Raw genomic sequence first — 21666 nt, 5'->3', positions numbered from 1 at the left:
TTGTATGATTTCTCTTGAGCAAATATTTTCAGAACTTCTGATTGCAGGATAAAATTATTACCATATCTACTGCTGTAACATTCTGTTAACTTGAGAGCTGAGAGGCTATGCTTCAAATAAACACTGTCAAGATATTTGAATGGTATTTTTACTTGTTTGAACTCTCTTTTGTCTCTTTAGATGCTTTCATACCTTCAATTTTGGTCAAGAGACACTAGTGGTAGTGAGAAAGGGTTGGTTCCGAAGAAATATGGCCTTAGACCTCAGGATTGATGTTCTGATGCAATTACAAGGTGCACACAATGTTCCAGCTTCTTCTCATTGTATACTGTATACCCTGAGTTAGGTCCAGGTAGACTCAACCCCATATTCCAAATCTAGTTTATTCAGTGCAAACTGGAATTAATGATCTTCTAGTTACTTCTGACTTGAAATCTTTGGTTTACAAGGGAAATGACTTGAGTTGACGCAATCACATGCCTTTTTGTTACCTTTCGTATAAGTTGGGAGTACAAAGTAAAGGATAATTTTTCCTCTTCATAAATCACTTGTAGTTAGAGTTAGTCATTAATTTTTCCTTCAGAATTTAGAAATGGGACTCCGTAAATTTTGGAGCCCTGTCGGTCCATCCAAATTTGAATGAGATATTTCACACAAACATTGTTGTCTATTTAATGTACCCTTTCAAAGGTCGGTGTTTGTCTTCAGGATAGTTCTGTATATACTCAAAACCTTTTGTGCTGCATTTACTGCTTGAGCTAATGAGAAATTTGGACATTTGAAACATGCCTGTGTTCGCGCAATAGTGGTTACGAATGTGGCAATTTTGTGCGTACCCTAAATTGGCCGTACGGTTGTAGTAGGAAGTAAATCTTCCAAGGAAGTGATAATTCTCAACTTTATTCACCTTACCGGTGTAATCTGTCAATTAGATGTACGCTTGCTTTCTTCAACTTGTAATACACCTAATTAATTTCCTTGTTAGATCTGATTGCAATATTAGGTGTCATGCATTTGAAGCCATGGAAATTTCACTAAAATAATGATTCTTTTGAAGATCTTATAGTAGATACTTTGCAAGCCATGTCTAAAGACATCTTGATATCCTTGTAAGAGAACAAAATAATACACTTTCTCTTCAGTTTTCCAGTGGTGCTTTAGTTGATATATATTTTATAGTTATGTGTTTGGTTTGATTGGTGGAGATGCATGGAATATGTAGAAATTAATGAAGCTCAACATTAATTTTTTTCCAGCGTATTGGTTCCATCTTCCTCTGATTTGAGTTGAAATGTTTTGCTAATAGCTTGTACGTTTTTGGTTTTTGCTTCAAATTGCGACTTGGGAGAAGGTGTAGCAGTAGAGAGCTCATTGTAACATCAACTCTTGAAAGAATAGCAGCATGATACTCTTTTTTTGTTCTTAGGTTGTTTCAAACTTTGATAGGAACTTCTTTCTTCTGTTCTTAGATATCGATCGAGGGCACATAATTTTAGCCTCTTAGGCGCATCCACTCGGGACAATGCCTATCTCAGAAACTTCCTTGTTGATGGACGGTGTGACTTGGATGTTTTTATTCAGATGAAATATGATTTTAAGCAGTGACTTTCTTAGACTTAGCCTGGTTTGTGATCGAACCTTAGTGGCATTTTGACAAGGTTGTCTAAGCTCATATGAACTCTGGGCTTGTGAGAAAAGTTGTCTGGCATTGGTTAGCTGACAATCCAAGAATACCTTTGTTTATTATTATGGATCAAATATTGCAGAAATTTGCTAAACGTTGTTTTGCTTGATTATTGTAGATGGTATGCTGAGAAAACTAGAAAATTCTTCTTGATTGCTTACAGTACTTTGAGATTATCTTTTCTTTAAGACTTCTTGAGAACGACGATCCAATGATAAGTTTTTCATGCCCGATTGCAGTATTTTCTGATACCAAAAGCCGTAGGTTATGGATTTGCAGTGTTTGTCAAGCAGCTTCTGTAGCTTTTTTAATTTATGTGATACGAATTGTTTTCATATTACCGGTTTACAGACAGGTATGTTTTGCTTGATGATTGCATCAGATTCTAGTTTGAACTTGTTAGAATTCTTGCTGCTTTCTTGTAGTTCTACAAGAGGCGGGGTACTGCTACAGATTAGTAACTTTGTATTTTTGTGTAGGATACTTCAAGAAGCGCAATTCATGTGAGGTCTCTTAGGTGTGTATTTCAGGAACTTACGTTTATTGCTTATGAAGTTTCCATGGTTGTATGACATTATTATTTTCATTAAATTTTTTTTACTTGTATTAATTTTGCTGTTTTACAGCTTCCACACATTATTGTATCACTTAGGCTGGTATATTTATTTTTTTATAACTTATATTATTCTTGTTGTTATGCAGCTTTCATATATTATTTTTGGTGTTTTGCAGGGCTTCTAGATATATGGATTGGTGTATCAATTAGGCTAGCATATGCCTTTATTGCTTTGATGTTGGCATCTGCACTGAAATTTCCAGTTATTGTTTTAGGTCAGTTAGTTTGGCCTTGGTGCATCTCATATTGTATATCCTTCACTTTTATGACACTTTTGTGACGGCCCTTTTGCATGATGACTTTAACTATAAAACGATGCTCATTTTGCTCTGTCTACCACGCCGCACATCTTATTTGAGATCATGTAGCTTTGGTTGTTCTTCGTAGTTCTCATCTTTGTATGACTTGTGTTATATATTCCATTTTTACAGTGATGATTTAGGCTCAGGTACCATTAAATGTTTTGTATCTTATTAGTTGCTAACTTGCTATAGAAGACACTGTTGTTCCATTTCCAATGCAGAGTCTTTATCCCAATAATCTAATTAATCAAGTATATCAAATTATTACTCTGGTCTGCAGATTAATTATTGCTCATTTACTTGTGCATTCTGGTTCAATTTCAAGTGCACTTGATTTAAAATATGCTTGCCCCTAATCTCTGAAGTGTAAGTATATAATATTACACAGGGAGCAGGCAATATACTTGAGTTTCATAAAATTAAGCGTTGGATGGATGAGTTGTCTAAGACAATATTGCCTAGATCATCATACAACTATAAAATGATTCCACTATACGATGAGTCTGAGAATCACTCTTCTGCGTGTGAAATTGAGAAATTGATGTTAGGGACCAATGCCTTATTGAGAATCAAACCATCTTTGTTTTTGTCTTTGCAAATGTTGGGAACTGTTGTGGCGGTTTGTTTTTATTTTGGTATTTTGTACAGTTTACCTCAGTAGAAGATGGTAGTTATCTTTAACCATTGTACAGGTAGACCATGAAATGATAATGTAAACTTTATTGATAACTTGTAGATATGCAATGCAGTTGTACAATTTACCTCAATAGAAGATGGTAGGTAGACCATGCAATGATGATGATAATTTTATTGATAACTTGTAGATATGCAATGCAGTTCATGCTCTAGTTTGTTTGCTGATATAAAAGGAATAAATGAAGTTGTGGTGGTTTGTAATGCCCCACTATATAATCTTCATTTGATTTGTTGCTTACCCATTACTAAATACTAAAAGTAACCTCCCCAACTCTTAGTAACTTCCCTATATAAAAGGTTCATTTCTTGCAAAATTTCATCTTTCTACAACTCAAAATGAATTCACTAGATTTATTGTTGAGATTAGTATTTGTCATTTCTTCTCCAATGCTTATTGCTACCGTTCCAACTTTTCCAATTTACAACCATGTGTTAACACTAACATATGGTATAAATTTCTGTAAAGTGAATCGATGTTTTGGTGCTAAAATTAATTTTGAGGCATTTACTATCCATGGTCTTTGGCCAAATTTTAATCCACTACCCTTTATCAAACTTGTTAACCTGGATATAACCCCCTGATATATTGTGACTTGAGTTCTCAGTTAATTGCAAGTAACCTCCCACAACCAATAACAACTGAACTCACAATCCAGTGGCCAAGTATGACGAACTATCAAGTGCGAGGTCAGCCGTTAGGTTTTTGGAATTATGAGTGGAGAAAACATGGAACCTGCAGTAATTTTAACAAGTTTGATTGTTTCCGACTCACACTCGGTCTTTATTATGAGGTTGATCCCGCCGTGATCTTGACACGTAAGCACTTCACATCTTAGTTTATTGAATCTCCCAACCAACACTCATAGATTATCTAAACTATTGATGTTTGACTAAAATGCAGCCCCGTTTATGAGATTTTGGAGGCTCAAGGGCAAGCCTATTGAATGTTTTATTTTCGGTCTAGACCGAAAAATAAATAATTTTTTGGTCCGAAATTTTTGAAAGAGACGTTAAAATAAGGATGTAAGTACTTGATCATTTAATATGTCAATCAGAAAACCTAAAAAATGAAATTGAAAAGATGCAACAACCATCCATTATAGAAGGACCAAAGGCGGAAAAATTTAAGCTGGACCAAAATAAAGTGATAAAAAATAATTGAAATTTATATTAGATAATATCAAAATTTTATTAAAAATGGATTAAGGGTCTGTTCTTTTTAATTAATTTGCTTTGCACTATTTTTAATAAAATATTATGAACTAATCTAAACATATTCAGAACAAAAAAAATAGGGGTAAAATTAAAGTTATCATTTTATTACTTTGATTCGATTCATTATGCAGTTCTACAATATATAAATATCAAAATTTTATATTAAATGAACATACAAGTGGGAGTATAAGACTAAAAACTAAAGAAATATTGAAATTTATATGCATTAACAACCTTTAAGGGTTTACAACATGACATAAAAATAAAATATTTAATTTATAATACTTAGTGTGTCATTCAAATTCTCAAATAATTATAATAATTCTTGATCGAAAATGGAGTAATAAAATTCAGAATTTGCAAAACCTAAAAAAATCGAATAAAGAACAAAAATTACAAAGAAAAGAGAGAAATTACCCAAAAATTTTGAGCGTTTGACATTGAATTGAAAAACAAGTGGGAGAATTGAATAAGAAACTTAATTCACAATAAGCTTAATTGTCGACAGCATTTGCAGTTTTGCGGTGATCTTTTCTTTTCCATTTTTTTTTTCTATTTTTCCTTTTATTCTATCTTACCTTTACTTATTTGGGATATGTGTTTTGGGGACTTGGGCACCTGCCCCTCTCGCCCATGCCCAAATACGGCTCTACTAAAATGTAATGTGTATATTGTTATTCACAGGATTCCCTCCGAGCTCCACTGTAACTTACAGTGTGAATTAGGGGTGTAAACGGACTGCAAAAAGTCCAGAGTCCGATCTAGTCCACTCCAAATTTGTCGGACTGGATTGGACTGGGCTCGGACTCAAATTTTCGAGTCCAAATATTTTCGGACTGGATTTGGACTCACCCCTTTGGAGTCCAATAAGTCCGGTCCAGTCCAAAAATATTTAATATTTAATATATATTTAATATTTATATAATATATATATATATATATAATATAATATATAATATATAATATATAATATATAATATATAATATATAATATATAAAAGATGTAGATCCCAATAGGGGCTCTTTGGAGTGAGGTTTTCCTTACCATTCCCCCTCCCTCCAACTAATCTGACCTACAAATCTGACTGATTATACCTGTACGAGGTGTCAGCTTAGAAGGGTCCTGCATCTTACAAACTTGAATATATATATAGGGTTGGGTTCCAATGAGAACCCTCTTATGGTGAGAACCGTAAGAACCACTTAAATTGAGCAAAAATTTCCTAAAATGATCAAAAAAAAAAAAAGTAACAAATGAGCATAAACATAAAATGAGTAGAAACCATTAAGTTATCAAAAACGTAAAATGAACAAAAATGTAAAAGAAGAAAAACGTAAAATGAGCATAAAAAAGTTCAATGAGAAAAAAAGTAAAATGAGCAAAACGTAAAATGAGCATAAACGTTGATAAATGAGCATAATATTGTTCAATGAGCAAAACCATAAAATAAGTGAAACAAAAAATGAGCAAAAATATTATGAAATGATCAAAATCTTCGTAAAATGAGGAAAAATGAGTGGTTCTCACGGTTCTCACCATAAGGGTGGTTCTCATATGAACTTAACCTATAAAAATATATATATTATATATATATATAATTATATATTATATATATAATATATATATATATATAATATAATGTATTGATTATTTTATGGAATGAATATAATGAGCTTAATTTTCAAATTTAATTATGAGAGCACGTTGTGAATCGTTGAATATAAAACGAAAAAAGTAATCGGACTTTTCCCTATATAAAAGTAACCTCCCCAACTCTTAGTAACTTCCCTATATAAAAGGTTCATTTCTTGCAAAATTTCATCCTTCGACAACTCAAAATGAATTCACTAAATTTATTGTTGAGATTAGTATTTGTCATTTCTTCTCCAATGCTTATTGTTACCATTCCAACTTTTCCAATTTACAACCATGTGTTAACACTAACATATGATGTAAATTTCTGTAAAGTGAATCGATATTTTGGTGCTAAAATTAATTTTGAGGCATTTACTATCCATGATCTTTGGCCAAATTTTAATCCATACCCTCTATCAAACTTGTTGACCTGGATATACCCCTGATATATTGTGACTTGAGTTCTCAGTTAATTGCAAGTGACCTCCCACAACCAATAACAACTGAACTCACAATCCAGCGGCCAAGTATGACGAACTATCAAGTGCGAGTCAGCCGTTAGGTTTTTGGAATTATGAGTGGAGAAAACATGGAACCTGCAGTAATTTTAACAAGTTTGATTGTTTCCGACTCACACTCGATCTTTATTATGAGGTTGATCCCGCCGTGATCTTGACAAGTAAGCATTTCACATCTTAGTTTATTGAACGTCCCAACCAACACTCATAGATTATCTAAACTATTGATGTTTGGCTAAAATGTAGCCCCGTTACTGAGATTTTGGAGGCTCAAGGGCAAGCCTAGTGAATGTTTTATTTTCGGTCTAGACTGAAAAATAAACAATTTTTTGGTCTGAAATTTTTGAAACAAACGTTAAAATAAGGATGTAAGTACTTGATCATTTAATATGTCAATTAGAAAACCCAAAAAAAGAAATTGAAAAGATGCAGCAACCATCCATTATAGAAGGAGCAAAGGCGGAAAAATTTAAGCTGGACCAAAATAAAGTGATAAAAAATAATTGAAATTTATATTAGATAATATCAAAATTTTATTAAAAATGGATTAAGGGTCTGTTCTTTTTAATTAATTTGCTTTGCACTATTTTTAATAAAATATTATGAACTAATCTAAACATATTCAGAACAAAAAAAATAGGGGTAAAATTAAAGTTATCATTTTATTACTTTGATTCGATTCATTATGCAGTTCTACAATATATAAATATCAAAATTTTATATTAATTGAACATACAAGTGGGAGTATAAGACTAAAAACTAAAGAAATATTGAAATTTATATGCATTAACAACCTTTAAGGGTTTACAACATGACATAAAAATAAAATATTTAATTTATAATACTTAGTTATTATGAAAAAATACAGTGTGTCATTGAAATTCTCAAATAATTATAATAATTCTTAGTCGAAAATGAAGTAATAAAATTCAGAATTTGCAAAAACTAAAAAAATCGAATAAAGAACAAAAATTACAAAGAAAAGAGAGAAATTATCCAAAAATTTTGAGCGTTTGACATTGAATTGAAAAACAAGTGGGAGAATTGAATAAGAAACTTAATTCGCAATAAGCTTAATTGTCGACAGCAGTTGCAGTTTTGCGGTGATCTTTTCTTTTCCAATTTTTTTCTATTTTTCCTTTTATTCTATCTTACCTTTACTTATTTCTGCTATGTGTTTTGGGGCCATGGGCACCTGCCCCTCTCGCCCAAGCCCAAATACGGCTCTACTAAAATCTAATGTGTATATTGTTATTCATAGGATTCCCTCCGAGCTCCACTGTAACTTACAGTGTGAATTAGGGGTGTAAACGGACTGCAAAAAGTCCAGAGTCCGATCCAGTCCAGTCCAGTCCAAAAATATTTTATATTTAATATATATTTAATATTTATATAATATATAATATATAATATATAATATATAATATATTACATATAAAAGATGTAGATCCCACTAGGGGCTCTTTGGAGTGAGGTTTTCCTTACCATTCCCCATCCCTCCAACGAGTCTGACCTACAAATCTGACTGATTATACCTGTACGAGGTGTCAGCTTAGAAGGGTCCTGCATCTTACAAACTTGAATATATATATATATATATGTATATATATATATATATGTATATATATATATATATATATGTATATATATATATATATGTATATAGATGTATGTGACTTATTTTATGGAATGAATATAATGAGCTTAATTTTCAAATTTAATTATGAGAGCACGTTGTGAATCGTTGAATATAAAACGAAAAAAAGTAATCGGACTGGATTGGACTGGAGACTCAAGAAAAAATTATCGGATTGGATTGGACTGGACCCAAAAGATATTTGGATCGGACTTGGACTCAATTTCTCGAGTTCAAAAAACTTTGGATTAGATTAGGATTTGGCAAAGTCCAATCTACTCCAATCCACTTACACCCCTAGTGTGAATGACACAATGACGTATCACACACAGACAAATTTTCCCGAACCATATCTATCTTGCAAGATTGTGGCTGGTGATAATTATCTTGTCGAAATTATGTATTGTTTGAATCCTGCAGGGGATACATTTGAAGATTGTGGAACTTACTACACAAAAAATTCCAATTGTGTTGGTGACTTTTATATACTTCCAATGTGAAAGTGTAAGCTTTATATATACATTGGCTGTTTTGACTATTGCATGTAAACTTTTTATACTAAGTAAATAAAAGCAGATTCACTTATTTGAATCTAGTTTCGTGCTAGAGCTATCTAATCAATGTTATTGTGGTTTCAACTCCTTAAATTTTAAATATTTGTCCTATTTGCTAATATAAAAACTTATTGTACTCCGTAACTAAAATTAGTAATAGTGAAGTAGGAAGAACACTTCTTTGATTTCATATCCCTTACCATGGTTTCTTCCATTACAGAATTCCTCTCTTTTTCCTTTTCTTGGATGTCCCTAATTCCCTGAATCTGCGAAGTAGTAGTTATAGGTGGGGGCTGGAGAATTCCCCTCCTTACCCATAATGGTTTTGGAGTTGACGTCGAATCATCATCATCGGAGGATGATGAATCCAAGTTTCTTTTCCTTTTTAAGGAACAATTATACAAGATATTTCGGACTTGTGGCTTCGGGGAATCCGAATTCGATGAGGAGTCCGATGAATTTGAGAAGAAGGGGATTTCATCAGATGGGGGGACCGTAAGATTTGTACGTACGCATAATTTCTATTCTTCTGAGTCCCATTATCTTATTAGTAAAGTAAGGGGTTAATGGATGATGGACCATTAGGTTTTCTCTCCTTAAACGTACCTCCGCCATTCTACTATCGAAAAGCCGCTGCACTTCTTCAAAGGATAATCAACAAATAGCTACTTTGTACCCAAATTTTCAACATGTTTTACAAAAAATAAACACCCCCTCATACCGGAAGTCCATCCATTGATAGTGCCTCACTTGGTATTCAAAGAAATACCTTGGGATAAGCGGCTTATCAAGTGCAACATACACTTTTGCTCTAAGGAATTCCTTAGGTCCTTCAGCTAGGGAGGCATTATCAAACGTAATAACACGTCCAATTTTATTTAAAGCACGACAAGCAACATGAGGATAATTTGAGGTTAAGGGAATACCTTCAATCCAGATCCACAATGGAGCCGATGAGAAGTCAAAGCTGTGGATCGAGGTGTTTGGGAACCAACTTTTGAAAATGATTAACGAGCCTTGGTAGCAAGCACTGCGTTTTCATATAAGATTATCTCCGTCATCAATGTCTGAGCAGTAGAAGAAGAACACTTTGCCCACCGTACCAAGTATTATTTCCTGATGCGAATTCCAACATGTAGAGACCCATTCTTGTATTTGCTCTTGCGAAAATTGGCGCTTGTCTATAAAATTGCCCACTACCGCCATAGGGAGGATTACATCGGAAGGCTGCATGTCTCCGACCTAGATTGAATTTTGGGTCCCATTTTTGTTAACTCTCAGCTAAAATCTTCTTTGTAGTATGGGTAAGGATAATTCATATTTGAAAGAAAGTATGCAGCTTAAGATAAAATACATTGAGGAGGGAGAAGAGGGAGAAAAGGTAAGGGTAAGAGGAGATGGTGATTTCCTTTTATAAGTGTTTATAGGAAGTTTCCGTTGAAAATAAGGGGAGGCTCTAGTTTTCCTAGTCCGAGGAGAGAGATCTAGTTTTATTAGAGAGAGGAGGACAAAAAAATACATGCAAGTACTTATAAGTCAAAAATTGTGCCAAATTATCCAAGTAGAAACCCCAAATACACACGGTTTAATAACTGGTTGACAAAATTTATCTTGTTTGGATTCTCTTATTGAATTCTTCCTAATAAGCTCAAACTAACACTTGACCAGTAACAAGGAAGACTTGAAAAATAAAAACCAAGTGTTACATGTAAGGACACAACACAAATATGGACATACATTGGCTGAGAAAGAGCTCGTAAAAACTCGCCCAAAACACATAGTACAATCGAGTTTAGAGAGAGGAAGTGGAAGAAAAAATTTAGTGTTTGAATGATGAAAATCAGCTGAGGTAAAACTAGGGACCCTTGGTCCATATTTAGAGAGAAGGGTTGGGGTACTTTCATAATTTTGAGTTTAATAACAAGGGTAAAATTATCATTTTATAAGCTATGAACACATCAGAATTTTCTTATCTTTCTAAGACCTTAATTCTTTTTTAATTAAGCTCTGATCCTTAATTATACTTAAACTAAATCTTAAAAATATGTAACATACTTTAATCAAAATATTTAGGCCTAATTATCCCCGAATTCATAGTTAGAAATATGTCAACGTAATACCCTTATTAACTCAAAATCTCAAAACTCTAGAACAATGTGTAACGTTCTTAACGTAATTCACATATAACTTATCTTATTCGTCCCCAAATTTAAGTCGTACCTTAAAACAACTGAGGATAACGTTTCACATATCTGATTCTTTCTCCTAGTTGGTTGCTTCCTATGTTCCATGATTGGTCTAAAGCACCTTAATTGTGTCATTTGATTCAGTAATACTTTCTCCTTCTTATCAAGAATTCTCAGGGGTTTCTTCGTCCTCATAACTCATAGATTCATCCACTTGCAATGGTTCATGCGATAACACATGAGAAGGATCATGCACATACTTTCTTAACCGATAAGATACATGGAAAACGTTGTGCGCTTTCAATTAGTAGAGCTAACTCATAAGTTATATCTCTAACTCTTCGCAAAATTTCAAATGGTCTTAAATGTAGCTTCTCTTGTAACCTAAACCTCCCTTTCGTAGGTGAAAACACGAAAAATAACTTTGTCTTCTTCTTCGAATTCGAGGCTCCTTCTTCTCAAATCAGCATATCATCTCCTCTCGAATTATTAGAACTTTCTCCATAGTTTCATGAACTAATTCAGGCCTTAATGGAATTCCAGGGTTTACATCATTTCTAATAAATAGGTGTTCGACATTTACTTCCATACAAAGTTTCATATGGGGCCATACCAATCTCGATTCATAGATTTTTTTGTAGAAGATAAAATCCACTAATGCTAAGTTATCTATATATATATATTCCAGGACAAACAAATATCATGCTGCCACATGTACTCTCCCCTCCCCCACACAATCAAATGAGACATTAAACAATAAAAATGTATGTTTCAAGATTTGAACCCATGACCTCTCTTTTGATATGCTAATGCACTAACCAACTACACTACAATACTCATGTTGGTCTTTGTGGTGGAAAAATCATTTAAACAAGAGATATTATTTCTATTTTTGAAAACTTCAAATACACATTATTGGTAAATAACACGGGGAGTATCGCCTAGGACAAGAACTAGTTAACCCTTAAATTTCAATACACAAGTTAGCAACATACACTAGTGAAAAAATAAGGAAGGGATGTGGTCAAAACAGCCCTAAGGGCTGCATTTTTGGCCAGCAGCCCTTCAATAGAAAAGAAGGGTTGCGGTTTAGGCTCAAAACCGCAACCCTTCCAATATGGAAGGGCAGCGGTGTTGAGCTTAAACCACAGCCCTTTTAACATAGAAGGCCTGTGGTTTTAGCCCAAAACCGCAACCCTTTTGGACCCCAAAAAAAATAATTTTTTTTTTTTTTTGCATTTTTATGTCAAATTGACACAAAATCAATTCCAAACTGATAAAATTATAACAAAATCACAAACTGACATTAAATATAATAACAAAAGCTACTTCATAGTATAAGTTTTGCAGATATCCAACCAGATATATAAGAATGGAATTGAACTCTTGAACATCAAGTTAAAAATTATGTAGGCTCATAATGCTGACATCATAAATAAAAAGAAAAGAAATGTACCAAGAAATCTTTGCTACTTTAAACAACAAAAAATCAACAACCCATGAAAACAACTGCACATGAATATTTATGAATGGAAACTGATTTTGAAGCACATTATAAGAAAAAAAAATGAAAGCAAATAATTTATGGAAAAAGTAAGAGACAACTTAACAAGAAAATTAATTCAATTACCTCCATGGCAGACGCATTTTTTGTTATGTATATAATTTTTTGTAAAGAATAACCAGAAAATTTCGAACATTATTTATTATTACTCCAAACAACATCATACAATTAACAAGAGGACGAAGTAATTCGTCCCAAAAAATGACAAAAAACGACTACAATCAACAAACAAATACAAAAAAAAAACGACTAAACCCAAAAAATTGACAAAGAAAAAAAAACGACTACAATCACCGCTTCAACGGTTGAGCGTCACCGAAATTCGGCGCAAATGCCGGGGAGAGACGAAGGAGGACAGGAGATTCGAGAGAGACGAAGTGTGGTGGTGTGGTGGTGTGCGCAAATGCCGACGAGAGACGAAGGAGGAAAGGAGATTCGAGAACCGAGAATGAGGATAGGAATTCGGCGGTTAAGCGTCGTCAGAATTCGGCAGCTATAGTCGGCGAAGAGGAGTTTGTGGTCGGCGAAGAGGAGTTTGTGGTGAAGATTTGTGAGAGAAGATTTGTGGTGAAGATTTGTGAGAGGGAGACCCAGTTAGAGTGAGGAGAGAGAAAGATGAGAGAAAAGAACGCCGCTCAATGAAAATACATGAGAGAGGGAGTTTCATTGATTATAAAGCGCGGGTTGCATTGTTTTAACCTAATCCCATCAAGCCTCGAGAATTAATTATAAAGGGTTGCGGGTTGGCCCAAAACCGCAACCCTTTATTACTTATAGGGCTGCAGTTTTCGCTAACTGTAGCCCTTCACTAAAAGGGCTGCGGTTTTTACATTGACTGCAGCCTTCGTAAACGAAGGGCTGCGGTTTTTGGGCCAACCGCAACCCTTCACTATTGAGGGCTGCGTTTGTCGAAAAACGCAGCCCTTCCTTTTTTCTCCCCTAGTAATATCTTTTGAAATCTGAATGACAAACTCTATTTGCCTATTTGTCGCTGAATAAAAGGCTAAATTCTGAGTAGACTCCAATTTTTATTGCAACTTCTCACAAAAATGCCACAGAAGATGAGTATCTCGATTAGAAAAAATAGTCGGTGGAACTCCGTGTAAACACACGGTTTCTCTAATATAGGCATCAGTCAATTGCCTCTTACTCCACGTTATCCATGGGAATAAATCAAGCTGCTTTTGTTAGCCAATCCACAACTGCCCATATAGAATCATTGCCCCTTCTTGACTTGGGAAATCCTGATAAAAAATCTATTGAGATTGAGTCTCATTTCCATTATGGTATCGACAATGGTTGCAAAAACCCTGACATCTTTCTCCTCTCAAATTTTACTTCCTCGTAGAGTAAGCTGTAATCCCCCGTAAATTTATGGATTTTATAAATATATTTTAGCATATATATATTTATATCTAAATATAATTTAGTTTAAAATAATGTATTTATTTAAAAGGTTGACTATATTGAAAGTCAAAGAAATTATTTTAAGAATTTAAGGAAGTTAAAATATTTTTTCAAAGCATGCTTTGAAAGATATTTAAAATTCTATTTGGATTGGAAAAAAGATTTTAAATGAGCTTGAGGAAACCAAATACTAATTGGACTAGGAAAAGGAACTTCTAGTGATGTTAGGAGTTTTATTCATCAATCATATAATCATCCTTCAACTCTACTTAAAACTCAATTGCCTTTTCCAAAGCCCAAAAGGAAAACTTACTTATAAATACACTATATCCAAATATTTTACCCATACAAATTTTCTCTCTCCTCCCTCCCACTCAAGAAAATCGTACACCCTAATTTTCCTTCTCCCTCTCACGTTTTTCCTTGTTCCTTTCTTCTTTTTCAAGAAACACTTTCTTCTTTAACAAGAAACTCCACAATTTCACAACAAAACCACCACCGTTGACCACTTCCGGCTGCCGCTGCTGCCACCCTCCACGGCCGGCATTTCCCCTTGTTTTTCTTCTTGTGTTGGTTTGATTACTTTTCTTCTTGCTCAAGTTTTGATTAAACTAGAGTAGCGTCAATGATGGCAATTCTGAAAATTTTAGGATTAATTAGCCTCTGAAAGAAATGGAAGTGATCTTGCTTCCAAAGAGAAGACATCATTGAACACCGCCCTTGCAAAAAATGACGAGGAATCTGCAATGGCTATATTATCGTCAACTGTGGATGCAGAATGGCTTTGCAGCGTTGAAGACGATAAAGGGAACAACCCACTTTTTGTTGCGGTTCAAAAGGGATTAAACCGAGTTGCTGAGAACATCTTGATGTCCTCATACAGTTATAGTGTTAGTGGACCAGATGGTTCCAATCCTCTTCATTTTGCACCAAATTGTTCAGGTTTGTCATCAGGTCTTATTCATCTTGTTAGGTACCCCGTGCTCTTGGGGAGACCTTTTCTTATTTTTTGTTGCTAAGATGAATTGTCTTACTGGACCTAAACTCGTATTAGTTAACCTGACTAAGTTAGCGGGCTAGACAATCTGAGAGTGGAGGAGATGGTAGGAGAAATCCCTATTTTCGAAGTGTCCCTAATGAGAATTGAACTCCCACACCTCAAGGTTGAAAGACGCAATCTCAACCACTAAGCCAAGATTAGTTTGGTACTATTGGAGACTTGGAGTCACCTTTTTCTTATGTTCATTTTGAAATTTTATATTCTTTACTATACATATATTTTATTAGAACAAAAATAATTGTTTTCAAACATCGAGTGAGCTGTTTTTTGATTTTACTATGGTCAAAATGAAAATTTTGGAAGTTGCTATAATGATGGACATGTCCATTAAACAGGGCGTTTCCATCATATCTGGACCAAAACTTTCGGATGGTTCTATATGATATGAACTCTTTTTTCTAGGATTTATGGTCGACTTTGGTGGAAGAAGAGGAAGAAGAAGGTAGAGAGGAGGGATGATGGAGGAGGAAGAAGAAAATGATAGGAAGAAGGGATGTATTAGGGAGGTGGTGTTTGTGGTGGTAGTGGAGTATTGGAAAATAAAAAATACGGAAAAGATATACATGCGACATTTAGTAAACAACCTCACACTATATAATTTAGGGACTTGTGTCTGTCGATTGATCATATATCATAGTAAGCCATTAATATGATATCGTACGCTTTGGGACTAGCCGCACAAATTTGTTTAGGGATACTTCCCAAAAGCTCTTATACTGATGTAGTTGGTGAATAATTATAAACTAGGTAACTCCTTATCTCACTGATGTGAGACTTTTGATGTATATTAGAGCTGATAAAAAAAGCCCAATCGCGAGCCCGACCCCGCTCAACCTGAATTTTTAGCGGGTTTGGACAAAAATTTCTTTGCCTGCGGCGCGGCTCGAATTTTTTTTGCTTTGGGCAAGCCAAAAATGACTTTTTAGTTTAATTTTTTGTCCGACCCGATTTTGACCTGAAAAGCCGTTATTTTTGGCCCGAAATGACAGGCTTTGAGAGCAATTACATGTTCATGCCCAACAATCCTCCGCTCAGACCAATGATAATTTTTTAAAGGCTCGACCCGGCCCATGATCACCTCTAATGTTTACCCAACAATTCTCCACTCCGACAGGACCACAAGCCTCCCCTCCAACGATAATCTGTCTAAACATCTTCCTACTCTACAATCACATGTTCATGCACTAATTGAGTCATCCATTTTCGAGAATCTTACATGATACCACCAAAGACTCGCACCTACACCTTAGAGATACACCACTCTGCAACTACGTGCTCCAATAAGCCATCCATGGGGTCCAACGGTTGTATGCACATTCTCCCAGCCGAACCATCAACTTTAATACCATTTGTAGGGCCCATAGCCCACCTACAACTCCACCATTATCATGCTATTGTCCGTTTTGGGCCGTCCATACTGATTTGTTTTTGGGCTCCTTACCAAAAGAGCTCATACTCATGTTTTTAGTTAGTTAACTCTTATAAACTAGTTAACTCATTCTTATCTCCCCGATGTAGTACTTGGGATGTATACCAACAACGTTAAAATTTGAAGTTAAGTGATAGTCTTTTAAAATAGTCAAACTAAGGTCTAGGATCAAAAAAGCTAAGTAAAACTTTTTCAAGTAATCAAAAATATGATTTTTTCACCATATATAGTATACGCCATTGATAAATTGAAAAATTCACCATACTCCCAGTATTTCATATATTAATCAATCACCATATACCCTTGAGATTTAAAAAATGTACACAAATTACCCTTTTCCTAACGCACGTTAAGTCGTTGTTTTCATTATTATTTACAACTTTGCCATTATTAACCTAATTAACCCTCCATCAACCATCACCCCTTAACCCTAATGCCCTAAATAACTTAACCCCTAACTCTAATGCCCTAATTAACCTAACCCCTACCTAATACCCTTAACGCTAACTAATTATTATTAATAAATGAAACTCTATATCTCATCTCGAAAACGAGTTTTTTAAGAAAAGGACGCCACCGACGAGTACTAACATGATGTTATTTTGGACACGAGTACCAATACAACGTTATTTTGGACACACCTCCCGAGGCGATCTTAAACGATCGAGATCACCATCAAAATGACCTCTTTTGAAAAAACGGACGCTATCGACGATCCTTAAGGATCATCAACTTCGAGAAGCCCATCAAAACGAATACTAATACGATGGTATCATGGGCACGCTTCCCGTGACAATCTTAAACGCCCGATTTCACCGCTAAAACAACCTTTTTTTGAAAAAATAGACACCATCGATGACCCTTCGAGAACATGAATTTCGAGAAGCTGATGAAAACGAATACCAATACAGGTGTTTTGGGCACACTTCCCGAGGAGATCTTAAACAAACGATTTCACTTCCAAAATGACTTTTTTTTTTTTGAAAAAACGGACACTATCGACGACCCATAAAGGGCTCGAATTTCGAGAAGCCCATCAAACCGAGTACCAATATAATAGTAATTAGTCAGTGTTGATAGTGGAGGAGAGCGATGGGGATTTTTTTTTTAAGGATTAGGGGTAATTAGGTTAATAGTGGCAAAGTCGTAAATATTGGCAAACGGTGAGTTAACATTCGTTAGAAGAAGAGAATATGGTAAACGTTTTTGGAAACTCGGGAGTATAGTGAATATTTTAAACATTGAGTGTATATGGTGAATTTTTTAAATTATCAGAGATAAATAGTGAAAAAACCAATTTCTTGTGCGTATCCTGATTTGGTCGATTGCATCTTTAATTAAAAATAAACTAAGTGGTATACTAGGATCCTGTTCAATTGCATCCTTATTTTTTTTCCAAAGGTACATGGAAGTACCAGTAGAATCCCTATCTCAGGAAATTAAAGGCCATTAGGAACCTAAACTGGTGTAATCTCTATCTCAGCCCTCAGCGAGAGACTACTTAGAACTAAAGTACAAAGAAACAGAGAAAAGAAAGAAAAAAAACCTAGATGCTACTGTTGTGACTCACGATAGGATTAAAATATGTCACCGAAGACAAATAACGTTAGACTAGCTATTGTTGCAATTAAACTATTAGAAATTCTTAAGTTTAACTGATTTAGTGCCAGTTTATCCTACTAAATCAGTAACAATCCAAAAACAACCTCTTCTTTTATTAAAAAAACTCAAATGATATGAAATAAATAACAAAATAACATCAAGTTTAGTTTATTAATTTTTTTCGTAGTCCGTACCATTTTGTTAGAGCTTATGTCATTATGTGTTATTATGTACCTATGAAATTTTGCTACACAATAAGTTATGGTGTAATATGTTACATCCAAGACGTAGGGTCTGTTCTCTTCGGTATGAAACAACTGAACTGAACTGAACTTATTGGAGCTAAACTGAACTGAACTAAACTGAACTGAATTGAATTAAATTGAATGTAATAAATATATAAATAATATTTTAAACAATAATAATATGAATATTAAATAATAATTATAATGATAAGTAATAATAATAATAATAGTATTTTAGATATTTTTAAATGATAGTTATAAATAATTAATATTAATAATCATAAATTAATAATAATAATAATAATTAACGATAATAATGATAATTAATAATAATTATTTTATATTATTTATATTAATATATTAATACTCGATGATGATATATAATAACAATAATATCTAAGAAGTAAATTAATATTACTATTTTAATAATTAGATTTAATAATATAAAAATATTTATTAATAAAAATAATGATTGGGTTGGACCGCAAAAATTACATCATAAAAACCGTCTTGATGCGATTTGATTGGTTTATGGGCTAAAAAAAGTGGGTTTATTTGTGCTTTGACCTAAACCATGTTCCTCCTAATAATAATAGTAATAATAATGAGTAAAACTATAATAAACAAAATAATATATAGAAACAACAACAACAACAATTATAATAATAATAATAATACTTAATAGTAATGACTAATGATATATATTTAAATAATAATAATAATAATAATAATAATAATAATGTTGAACCCTAGTTTTGATGATGACAAAGAAACAAAGATGCAAACTAAGTAGTGAACTAATAAGTTTCTATGAGTGTATGATGTTTAAGGTATCAATGAAAGGAACTGGGAGAATACAAAGTCAAGGAAGAAGTCAAGAGAGGATTTCAAAGGCTAAGTAAAGAAGTTTCTATATTGATACTGGAGCAAGCATTGGATCAAGAAGAATAGAAGCTAGGCGTTTTATTTCTAGTTCCAATGTAAAGGAACAAAGTAAGAATGGTAAGGAACAGTGGCAGCTTTATTTGAGAATGAGAGTTTGTTCCTTTGTAAGGAACAAACTAAGTGGCACTAAACGAATATGTTAAAGGAACTTAGTTAATAAAAGGAACTAGACTTAGGCGTGCAAACGTATAACGGTTAAATGTGCAATTGAGTAAGTCATGCCTAAATTATAGGAAATTAGTTTTATCTAGTTTAAAATGATAAAATCAGTTTTAAAAAGAAAATCCGTTTGAAAAAAAGATTTTGTTTTTCGGAAAAATAAAGAAAATAAATATCCGGTTTTTAGAAAGAATTTGTTTAAAAGATATTATTTTCTTAAAGATTAAAAATTCAGTTTTAAAGATAAAAACTGTTTTTATAAAATTGATTTTCGGATAAAGCTCAAGAACTCCTATTACTTAGGAGTTGGCTAAAATATTCCACGTTCATTTTAGATCATGGGATCATGGGACATGATGTGAAACGTGTTCCTTAGGGGAAGGAACATCATGGGTTAATGGACTTAACATGTAATCAATTTTAATCCCACGTTCTTTATGATATTACTATAAATATTGAAGTCTAGATAAGTTCCAAATTGTGTCTGACTAAGTAATTAAGTGAGTTTAACTAATTAAGTGTCAGTGCCTTCATTCTCTCATAATAGCCATTTGTTCTTTGCTTTCTTACTCTAATTCCACTAAGCTTATTTCGATCAATTGTATTTTGGTTTTTGGGGTAAGGGAACTTTGAGTGAAGTTCTATAAGAGAAAGGCTTTGAGTGAAGTTGAGAGGAACTGCTGTTAAGGGAACAGTGGCTCAGGAACTTGAGTTTAGGAACTCAAGGTGTAGCTCGAGTTAGAATTAGGTTGTAACAAAGTTGTTTGGCCTAATTAGTGAAAGAGTTGAGTTTAAAATCCCTATGGTCGAGGTTGTTTCTTCTTGTTGGGCCCAAGAAGTTTTTCCTCGTAAAAATCCCTTGTGTTCCTCTAGCTTGTTTATTCGTTTAAGTTTTAATTTCCGCAAAAAGTTACGTTTATTTCTACACCTACAATTCACCCCCCTCTTGTAGTGTTCCTAGGGAAATAACAAATAATAATAATAATAATAATAATAATAATGATAATAATAATAATAAGAGTAATTAGTAAAATAAATTGTATCAATATAATAATAATATCTAACAAAATAGTTATAAAAGAATGGAGCTGAACTGAACTGAACTGATTGGAGTTGAACTGAACTGAACTGATTGGAACTGAACTGAATTGAACTGAACTGAACTGAAAATAAGCTGGGAGAACAGGCTTGTAGTCTTAAACTATTTACATGCCTATTAACTAAAGCAATATTTTTTGTCGCATTATTAAAGTAATAACTAGTTATTAGTCCCGGGCTATATCCCGGGTAAAAAAAATTTCATTTATTAATATTGTACTTTGATATGATAGCACTAAATACAACTTGGTCTAGTGGTTAAAACTTTAGTTCATGAACTTGAGGTCACGGGATCAAAACGTATACTATGCAATTTCTAATTTTTTTTATTGTATATGGATTACATGAACTAAAATTCCCTAGGGAGAGCGCCACGTGGCACCGTTTCTGGTTTACGCACGCCTTTTAATATATTAGTATAGATAATTATTGTTCTTTTATTTCATTGTTAATAAATACTAAAACTATTTTTTAAATTGATGCTCCATTTTGCCTTCCATACTTGCCGATACACAACTTTGACCATCAATATTTCTCAAACTCATTACTAATTTTTTAAAATCAGTTTATCCCACTCAACTAAATTTTTGAAAAAATTTAAAAGTCCTTGATTTGGTGAAATAAACTGATTAAAAATACCTAATTTATTAGATATAATTCGTATTTAATTTGATTTTTTATATGTTTTTGCACGCATTCCTGGCATATAAGGCTAGTTAACAATATTGAAACTTTGTGGATGACAGAAAATGTTCTAAGGTTGCTGCTGGAGAAGCATCCAGACCTTATTGACGCGGTTGATGATAAGGGATTCTCCGTCCTTCACCAATGGACAGAAATTGGTAAAGTTTGGCCATTGAACTTTCTTTCAGATCAAGACAGCTTTACAGCAGCGAGGACTAAAGTCTTTGGGAATTTAATCAATTTGGGAGACAAGAAAAGGAATGAGAATCCGTTACATTTTGCAGCAAAGACCAAAAATGGTGATATTGCGCGAGCTCTTATCAGTGGTTATGACAAACAAATAAGTTCAGGTGATTCCCCTCCTTGGAAAGCACAGAATTGCTATGTAAAAAAATGATTTAATCAAGTCATGAATTAACATTTCTTAGGT

General features: G+C 33.6%; 1 protein-coding gene across 1 annotated transcript; it reads left to right on the top strand.

The window, feature by feature from the left end:
- The first annotated feature begins 250 nt into the window (after positions 1 to 250).
- LOC109134689 (uncharacterized) lies at positions 251 to 21633 on the top strand. Its single transcript, XM_019248741.2, has 7 exons — positions 251 to 323; positions 2417 to 2515; positions 2795 to 2874; positions 2991 to 3221; positions 3339 to 3378; positions 14675 to 14956; positions 21299 to 21633. Exons 1-7 carry the CDS (start codon positions 251 to 253, stop codon positions 21631 to 21633), a joined length of 1140 nt encoding a protein of 379 aa, XP_019104286.2.
- Positions 21634 to 21666: the final 33 nt, after the last annotated feature.

This window comes from Beta vulgaris, chromosome 4, assembly GCF_026745355.1.
Source record: "Beta vulgaris subsp. vulgaris cultivar EL10 chromosome 4, EL10.2, whole genome shotgun sequence".
Lineage (NCBI taxonomy): Eukaryota > Viridiplantae > Streptophyta > Magnoliopsida > Caryophyllales > Amaranthaceae > Beta > Beta vulgaris.
The sequence above is the reverse complement of the archived record's forward strand: the minus strand, read 5'-3'. Positions and strand labels throughout refer to the sequence as shown.